Here is a 9,940-nt window from a genome sequence, read left to right as displayed (position 1 = left end):
TCATGTTCTTGGAGAGAGAGGAGGCAAATCTAAAATGGGTCCAAAATATGGCAGTGAATCACACCAAAAGTCCAAAGGCTGATGAGTTTGTGTTAACCATCGAATATCACCAACACCGTTTGACAGATCTTCATAATAATGACACTCGCGCAGGCCAGTACGTGAGTGATCATAAGGTGGAGCTAAAATGTCTAAAAAAGCACTTGTATTTCCCACAGGCTTCAGTTCATGTATATTTCCTGTTTGGGGATTTAAAAAACAGCATTCATCACTAGTTGTAAATGATCTATCAGAGTTTAACTGAACTTTTTTAGTCTGTGGTATTTGCCACGGTCGTAATTTTTCTTTGATCTCTCTTGGAATTTCGTCTGCTTCCGTTTCTATTGATTTGACAGGATTAAAGCTTGTGACGTTCATTTCACCATGGATGACTTTACAAAATCCAAACATTCCTGGATGATCGTGTAAAGGCAGGCGACCACCCGGTTTCACCACAAAAATTCCCATCGTAAAAATGTCGTCTTCCCAAAGTTTGACGTAAGTGACAGGTGCGACTTCTTCTTGTCCGTACGTCTCTGAATGTTTCAGTTGCTCAATATCAAAACCGACATCTTTGGCAGTGATATTGTTTATCATCAACCGAAGCTGTTTTAGCTTCTCGGGGAAGTTCTGATCACTGTTAATCTTTGAAAAAATATTTCTTGAGAATTTTGCTAACTTTTGTATGGGCGCAGACATGTTGGATTTTGACTCTCTAACCAAAAATTCAAAAATTACTTTAATTTTATAAATCTGATATCAATATGGTTTTTAATCAAAATACTTCAATTGAATTTTCGACTCTTTGTTTGATAATTGAGAACTGAATGCATCAATTCTCTAGAAAATGCTGACAATATTGAAATTCTGTTTAAGGAACAATGGCTTAGAGACTAAATGAATTGAAGTGGGCGTGGTTTGTTTTGATCAACATTCAAGCTGAAAATGAATGAATGAAAGAAGTTTGGCGAGTTCTACCTTGGACGAAGCTTCTGATGAATTAGAATTGATCAGGGACTGAAAATTGAAAATGAGCTGGTAAAGTTGTCCTATGGGGATTACATATTTTGTTTTCATGGTTTCAGGAAGTGGAGATTGAAAGTGAAAGAAAGAAAGGAGAAGGGTCAATCCATTGCCATTGGCATTACTGACACTGGATAGGGCTTGCATCCATCCCCCAACCCCCCACCCCCCATGAGTAATGAATTCATTACCCCATTGCTTTGATATCAATGCATTGACAAAAGTTTCAATGACAGCGCCAGTTGGGGTAATGTGAGCTACTTTAAATGTACTACCCGAAGAGCAGATTCACCATCAGCTTGACCAGTCTTACCTTAGTCTCAGAGATAATCAGTTATAGTGTTCAAATCCAGGTGCGGCAAGAATTATCTGTTTGAAAGTTAAAAAAAATGACTTGTCATTTCTAATTTCCTAGTTTCCTACTTTTGAGGGAATAATGCAATTTCTCTACATTTTAATCTACATATATTGAAGACCCAAATCAACCCTCCTGAAATGGCAAACCTGTCACTTTATGGTTGATTTTGGCAGTTGACTGAAATTGATTAAATCATGTCTATTTGTGCTGTCAAAACTGATTTCTAAAGGATTCTTTTTAAAATTACAGGAATCCATTCAGTCGAGCTGCTCCAAGAAAATCTGTTATTTCAAGAACAGTAAGTTTTCTTCATGGCTCATGTATTGATGTACCCGTGCATATCTTATCTTAAAAGATGTTTTGTTTCTAACTTCCTTAAGTGGCAATTAGTAATTGGGTAATGAATAACTGGACACAAGTTTTTGGGTAACAATTACTTTAATAAATAACATGCAACGTTTTGATGTCATAGCTTGATAAATGATAACTGATCATCATTGCTTGATAAATGATAACTGATCATCATTGCTTGATAAAGACGAAAATACCTTCATGGAAATGTCCCAAGTTATTTATTACAGTAATTGTCATCCATAAAATTGTATCCAGTTTTATATGTTCGTTTCGTTTCTGTTTTTTTTTTTTTTTCATTTGGTAACCCTTCTTGAAGTCTAATAAATTCAGAGCAAAATCAGAGCCTTTAAAAAAAACTTCAAATTCTTATTTTTACATCAGTCATTGAAGCTCAAAAGCTGAATGACCGACCCTGTTGTCAAATTATATGGAGAATCCATTGTAAAAATAAACACTGAATCTAATTCACATTGGGCTCCGACATACAATCAGTTCCGAATTTTGATTAATTAGTTGATTTTTGATTCTCAATTATGATTAATTTTTCAGCAAGAAAGAGAATTTGAAAAAGATGTGAAGAAAATAGAAGAGTAAGCCTAAGTTGTTATTTTTCACAGTATTTGGCCAGTGTGAAACTATATTTCATCTGAGTTGGTCCAATGGGGTGCTATGAAGATGCTTTTAAGCTAGTAGAAATTGAAAGGGAAGTTGAGAAAATCCAGTTGCTTAAAGGTGTAATGTTTTCCAGAAGAATGAAAATTCTTTAAATAGATTGTAATGAGGTAACCACGTCTGTTTTAGAGGAATTGCAGGAACCGAAGGCGTCTGACTGAAAATTGGAATGGTGCAAATTGATGCTATCAGTGTCCCATACACAAACAAAATTTAGAAAACCTCTTTACAATCTATTTAATAGCAAACCCTACTACATCAATGATAATCGGGGAACTCCAATGTTCAAGACAAAAAATTTGTGGTCTTTGACATAAATTTCTGTATCATTTTTCTTCAATAACATTCTATTGAATATTTTCAGACTTGATGAGTCATCTAGAAAACTTTATAAAGATGTTAAAAGATGGATAGAAGCCAATAATGGTAATGTCTGCCATTTATTTAATAATCCCCTCAAAAATACCTAAATTACAAGTTGTTTTTATACGTCCACATGGAAATGTAGACATATATTGCCGTCACCCCTGTCCGTCGGGTGAACAAAATGGAGACTTCAGTTTTCAACTGATTTTAATGAAACTTGCTGTGATAATGTATATTAATGAGATCTTGGTCAAGTTTGAATTTGACGATTTTTTGATGAACGGTTTTTGAGTTATTGCCCTTGACTGAGGAAAAACGCATCAAAATTTGTTTGTGAACACAATAGAGGCTACAATTTTCAACTGATTTTAATGAAATTTGGTGTGATCATTTATATTGATGAAATCTTGGACAAGTTTGAACTTAATTCTTATTTGAGTTATAGCTCTTGACTCAGATAAAATGCTTTAAAATTTGTTCATCAGCACAATAGAGACTACAGATTTCATGAAAAATTTTGTGGAATTTCTCAGCATAAATAACTGGCAGTAGATATATATATTATTCTCTAATATGAGAAAATTCATACTTTAGTCATTTTTGACAGCAGCCAGTGGGCGTATGTTACGTTGTCTGGCAAGCTATCTTTAATCAAGCCTAACAACTGACAAAATCTGAGGGCAATAACTGGATTTCAGAATTGTTGTTATAGTGGTACTTAAATTTTTATTTTTCTTGTTTGTCAAACACCATTTCAATATATAATAGACTTTCATATCTTGTTAGCTTTCACAGGATGTTGAAAAATGTCTGCTTGCCAAAAAGTATATCAATAGCCCTGTCAAGAACTGTTGACAATGACACTTGGGAGAATTAGAACTCTAGATAGATATAACAGTTAACTAACTTTATGAAGTGACGACTGAAAAATTGCAGGTGGTAATATTCTACTGTGTAACAAAGTTTTGATCTTGAAGTTGAGATCACCTTGAAGAAAAACAATTGTGTCTTAGAATAATTTTGCTGTTCTCTTCTTCAGCCGTAGCTAAAAGTGAAAGAAAAATATCCCAAGATTTATTAAACAGTGTGCTGTGTCAGCAGGATGAAGAGTTACGGGCCCTTGTTGAAGATTGGGATAAATCGGTGGCTAGAATCGAGACACATACTCATGAAATGGTAGGTAACTTTGTATTTCTCACATCTAAGGTTTATCATTTGCCTTATTTTTCAAAAATGTTAGGATACAGTGGATTAACTTCCATAGGGACTGGTTATACAAAATTAAAAATAAATGCAATGATTTTTTGTCAAAAGATCTTAGACAGAAATTTTTATTTTGTTTTCCAGAATAATTCAGCTCAGAAGACATTTGTTGATCCAATGAAAAAGTGGGTTTTATTTCCTCTTTTCTTTCTTGGTTTAAAAGTATTTCATTCACATGATATGAAAAGGATTTGGGAACAGAAATTTACTTTATACCCATACACACAACATTTAGTTTACAATCCATATACAGTATATATATAGTAACACGTGGCACATGTTAGAAAATGTCAAAACTCTGAGTACCCCAACACTATCGCTAATCCGACATTTTTTTGCGGTCCCAGTGTATCTCGGATTACACAGAGTATAGGAAAATGGCTTCCTATTGGCTGAATTGGATGCTTTCAGGTCCTTTTTTACAAAAAACTAAGAATTTGTCAATGAATTTTACATTTAGAACTACCATGATTAATAGTATATTTCTCAATGTAAATTTCCATTCTTTATACCACAAATTATTATTGAAATATTTTTAAGAGACCAGGCCACGTATTTTCGAAACGATCTTAGTTATAGGATGTCCTAGGTTCTTATCTACCAACATTGATTCTAGGACATCCTAGTGCTAAGATCGTTTCGAGAAAACATGGCCAGGGCCTTATTCTCCAAAAATTAAATTAAATAAAGTCCAGATTTTAAGAAATACAGTTATCTGATTGGATAACAAAACGTAATTTAAAATGTTAGTGATTGACTAATCAGATGACCGGAACACTAAAATCATCTTAAGTTAAATTTTCAAGAATAAGGTCCCAGTTTTCAGATATACTTGTCTTGACTTTCTAGCGTATCAACTTTTAGTAAGCTTACCTCAAATTTCAATGGAAGTCACATGACCTAGTGAATAGTGTTATGTCAGCTTCCATGTGAATAGAAAGGTCTCTCTTGTATAAAGGCTAATAATTTTAATTATCATTTAACCCCTAATAGCAGAAAACTACTGACTTTGCTTGAGTTCATAAATTTTGGTTAAAACCCACCTGATTCAATTTTCTTCGTTGGAGCTTTATTAAGACATTTATTGTTGCTATTCCAGATTTAGCAGTATATTTCCAAATGTTCAGTTGGCAGTGAAACGAAGAGAGCAAGTTTTACAGGTAATTTCTAAAGGTACCCTAACACCAAAGCGATAACCAGTTTCGTATGCTTGAAAATAAGAGGCATCGACCTAAAGTCTGTGAACATAAAGCCATAATGGTTAGACTCTTTCTTACAATCCAAACAGATCAATGCATTTACACAATGCTTTCATACAAGTTAGGTGACTATTGCAGTCAAGGTATAAGTATGAAGTTGGTAATAGCTTGACATTGTGAAGATGCAGTCATGGTATAAGTACGAAGTTGGTAATAGCTTGACATTATGAAGATGACTCTGTCACTGGAACTTTGACATTCTTGCTTCATTTTTCAGGAATTTCAGAAATGTCAGCTGAAGAATGATAAATATGAAGACAGAGAGAGAACTGGTCAGAATAGAGTTAAACAGGAACAAGTTAGTAGCCATTTTTTTAGCTTTGATTCCTTCAAGCAGGTTCCCCTTTCAGAGACGAAGTGCAAGATGGACTGACATGTAAAAAGCATCTAGTTGTATGGATGAAAAATACCCAGGCCTGGTGTGCTACAGGGAGAACACGTTAAAGATCAAAGATTAGGCAAATGCCACTGATCTGGCAAAATTTCTCTCAATTGCACACTGTATGGCCCATCCTCATTATTCCACACTATTGGTGAAACTAAACTAATTGTGAAATATGCTTGTATCATATAAGGCCTTTGCGATTAGTGTTGTCTTCAAACACTAAGTTTTAGTGGAATTGCAAGAACCACAGAGGTCTGACCGAAAAGTGGAATGCTGGCAATGGGTGCTGCTATCAGTATCCCCAATACACATAATATTTGTACAAAACTTCTTTACAATCCCCTTTAAGAAGCATATTTTTTATCCAGTCAAAGAAGATGTTGAACTCGGCAAGAGAAGAGTTTATCAGTCAGAATACAAGTTTAACATCAGATATTCCTAAACTCATAGAGGGCAGAATAGATTATCTTCAACCATCTTTTGAAGCTTTGGTTAACTCTCAGGTACAGGATTCACTGTTTTTATCTACTTTTAACAAAATTCTCATATTGTCTTATAACATGGGTTTTTAACCTGGGGTTATTTAGCCCCAAGGAGATAATTTTGAAAATAAAGGGAGGATATAAAAGTATAGCATCAAATTTTTGGACAAGTATTAAGCATTAAGATATCGCAATATTTCGTTAAGTTTGTTTTTTTCTGGTTTTTGAAACAAAATTATGATCTAGAAATTTTAAATGTAACATAAAAAAAAAATATCTCTAAAAACACCCAAATCTATAACATCATGAAAAAAACATCTGTTTCAAATATTAAGTTACTTGTTAAAATTATGTAAATTATCTTATCTGGACCAAAATTTAATGATATATCATGATAATTACCATATATCACCATATGGCCATGGCGATATTATTAACAATATAAATTCCTATACCAGTATTTATCCTGATACCGGTATATCGCCCAGCCCTACCTCATATTCATATCTAATAATAGTTATAATGGCATTAACAGTAATAAATTGTCATTCATCAGCCCATAAATGTGCACAGTGTTTGGGTGGAATATTAATTTTCTTTATACCTTTTTTCTTTGTTGTCTTAGAGACTCTATCTTATGTATTATGTGGGTGAGAGCTGACATCGAGTCGACTCTCTGAAGCACTTGCACAGGCATCAGAATTGTTCTTACCTTGAGAAGGATTCGAACCCACAGCACCTATTCACCTAGCAACGTGCTGCTGACTGAGCTATTCAACTTCCACAAAGTCAGTTCCAACCCAGCCTTAGAAGAAAGATTGCATGACATGACTCAATTTTCTCAATTTTGTCTGATTTCAGGTAACCTATAATACAGAGGCTTTTAAAATTTACAGTGAGCTGTCTCTACAGATGAATGATCTACAAGAGATATCCAATGAAGAATATAGTGCTCGGATACAGAAAAACTTGGATGACATGAAATCTCTCTCAATAACTGTAGACTAACTAATGTGAACTAAGTGGACTTCAGATACTTTTAAAGGTATACTAGGTGTGGACTATCCAAAAGGTTTACATCCAGTTCCAGAGCTATGTTTCAGATTTTCCATATAGGATCTATATAGCTTGAATAACTTTTCAAAGGTATAATCATGTGGACTATTCATGAAGGAATGCCAAAGAAACACTTAGTCTGCAGGTGGCAGCATGTGTTTTAAAGAGGAAGGTAGACTCTAGCTAGTCTAAGAGTATCATATCAAGAGCTATGGAATATTGCAGCAAAAAATCGTCGTAGCGATCACAACAGGTGTAGGAATCACTTTCCACTTGTTCGTGACGAAATTTTTAGCGTAAACAGGTTATCCAATCACATTCTAGAACTTCGGCTAACAAAATCAACGTCATGATCAAAATTAAAATATCGATAACTTCGATCTTAGATGACAGTGGAAATCAAAATTCGCCAAGCTTAAACCTTTAGACGAAAATATTTGCTTTGCGCAACAAAAAATCACCCTATTGAAAATAGCCTCTAGTGAATATTTAGTTTTTTTTATAAACATGGAAGATAAGTAATTTTTTATCAATTTTGTTGTTTGATTTAGAACAATAAAAGGGGCGTCACTCTAGACTGAGACCTGTGATATTAAGACTAAGTACTAGGATTCAGACAGCATGTACCTGAACAATAAGAACCTGTATAACAGCCACCTGTTAAAAATTTAATTGTGGCTCGACCTGTCAACTGGGCTTATTTCACACAGTGGTGTTTCTGGGAAACTAAAGATGAGGGGGCCGTGCATGGGCCACAATATTTTCCAGGGTGGCCATAGACATTTCTCACTATGTAAAATGATCAAAATTAAAAAGTGGGGAGCTAAATCCAGGCAAGCCTGGGGAGCGGTTACAGCCAAGGTGTGAAGGCACTGTAAGGTATTCATGATCTAACCCCAGGGGACTTATTCTTGTAAATTAAACTAACAGACTGGAAAGTCACTGCTGTTTGATAGCTTTATTACTCTGATAAAATCTTTTAATGATATTCAACAATTATAAAATGTACTATGTATAGACACAGCTTTATAGAACAATAATTACTGGTTAAAGTTTACACGACCAAGCACTTATCGGATTCTTACCATCAATCTGTCCTTGATATTGAAAGATAGCTTGCCAGGCAAGGTAATATACACCCACTGGCAGCTTTGATATTGAATAAAAATATTTGGCAGTACAATAACAATCACCAGTATGATATATTCAACCTTCAGTCATACACTTCTTTTGAACTCTTTAGGGTAATGCAACCGAGGACTTATAATCCAATTCTACTCTCTTACCAACAACAAGTCCTAATATAGTATGAAATATGATGATAGATCTTTACACTGTGACTTCAGTGTAAGACCGACTGTGACTTAATGACAAAAAATTAAAAGATAGTGGACCACAGCCATATACAACCACCACGGCAGGTGGATGGTAAATATTTAAGATTTTGGGGCAAGGGCAATAACTCTGCTTCTAACGGTTGAAAATAGCTCAAATTCAAACTTGATCTTCGTTTTATGAATATGTATACACATACTGAATTTCATTTGATTCCATCACAAAATCTAGTTCTTAGAGCGTTTACAAGTGGACGGACAAGGTTGCTGACAATAATAATTATAAAATATAAATGATTTTTGTGATGAATAATACTATACCCGGTACTATTTAATAACATGGTCCCAATTACTACATAGCAAAACTCATATCAACAATATATACAATATAGTATGGTAATTTAAAATCTTACTAACGAAGTTAGAAGTATACAGTTGGAACCCTGTTGATCTGCACATTTTGATTCGGAAACAATGTTTCAACAATTTACATTGTCATTATCAGATGAAATGAGGAAGTATGATATATGGAAGGATAGATATTTAAAATTATAAACATTATTTGTTGCTATTGTTAAAGATGGGTTTCCTTATTAAGCAAACTATTTGATTAATTGGTGTTTGAATGAATTATCATGTATTCTTAATCGTAACATTATGTTTTTATTGCATATAATTAAGAGTGTACAGTCTGGATAAACAAAAAAAGACTTTTTGACCTTTCTTGATTGATCACTCATTGGAATTCTGCTGGCAATTCTCTGGTAATTATGGACATGTGAGACAAACTGGTATTCTCCAAGTCAATAGAACACCTCTACTTTCTATTCATATAAGTATTAGCATTTTCATGAATGAATGAAAATAAGGGAACCCATCTCTAACTATATCAGTATAATTAACAAAAAAAACATTGAGACAAACAGGATTTCATTATCAAAATGGAATGGACCTAAAATCTTTTTATCTTTATTTATATTTTTTGTGAAAACATTAGGGGTACAACTAACAGCACCAATTCCCAAGAGGGCTCTTTTAAAAAATCAAAGATAACACATGTGTAAAGGCCACAATCCCAGTAAGGATTTCATAAAGAGAGGAAATTGATACTATGAACTGAGGGTCAAGGGGGCTTCAGGCTGCCATGTTGGGTACACAGGGAGATTTTACCATTTTAAGATGCTTTTGAAGCCATTTCCCATTTAGAAATCTTTGCATCCCTAAAACCAAATTTATCTGCTGTATTCAAGAATAAGTTGAAATACCACTAGCTAGAAAAATAGAGGAGATCTGGGATCCCTGAAAAACCAGCATGCTATTCCTCGAGCACTAAGAAGAAATTCTTGTAT

At 34.1% G+C, this 9,940-nt stretch overlaps 2 protein-coding genes across 2 annotated transcripts; one reads left to right on the top strand and one right to left on the bottom strand.

Annotated features, from left to right (window-relative positions):
* Positions 1–738, bottom strand: LOTGIDRAFT_123657 (hypothetical protein; the record flags this gene model as incomplete). Its single annotated transcript, XM_009060825.1, has 1 exon — positions 1–738. The coding sequence occupies one exon, from the start codon at positions 736–738 to the stop codon at positions 1–3; it is 738 nt and encodes a 245-aa protein (XP_009059073.1).
* A 257-nt stretch (positions 739–995) lies between these two features.
* On the top strand, positions 996–7,788 carry LOTGIDRAFT_192130 (hypothetical protein). The gene is made up of 10 exons (XM_009060824.1): positions 996–1,077; positions 1,670–1,718; positions 2,324–2,364; positions 2,811–2,872; positions 3,852–3,988; positions 4,160–4,200; positions 5,175–5,235; positions 5,552–5,632; positions 6,088–6,222; positions 7,063–7,788. Exons 1-10 carry the CDS (start codon positions 1,070–1,072, stop codon positions 7,207–7,209), a joined length of 762 nt encoding a protein of 253 aa, XP_009059072.1. The 5' UTR covers positions 996–1,069; the 3' UTR covers positions 7,210–7,788.
* The last annotated feature ends 2,152 nt before the right edge of the window (positions 7,789–9,940 follow it).

Source organism: Lottia gigantea (genome assembly GCF_000327385.1).
Source record: "Lottia gigantea unplaced genomic scaffold LOTGIsca_44, whole genome shotgun sequence".
Classification (NCBI taxonomy): Eukaryota; Metazoa; Mollusca; class Gastropoda; family Lottiidae; genus Lottia; species Lottia gigantea.
Note: the sequence above shows the minus strand (reverse complement) of the source record. Positions and strands in the feature narration are given on the sequence as shown.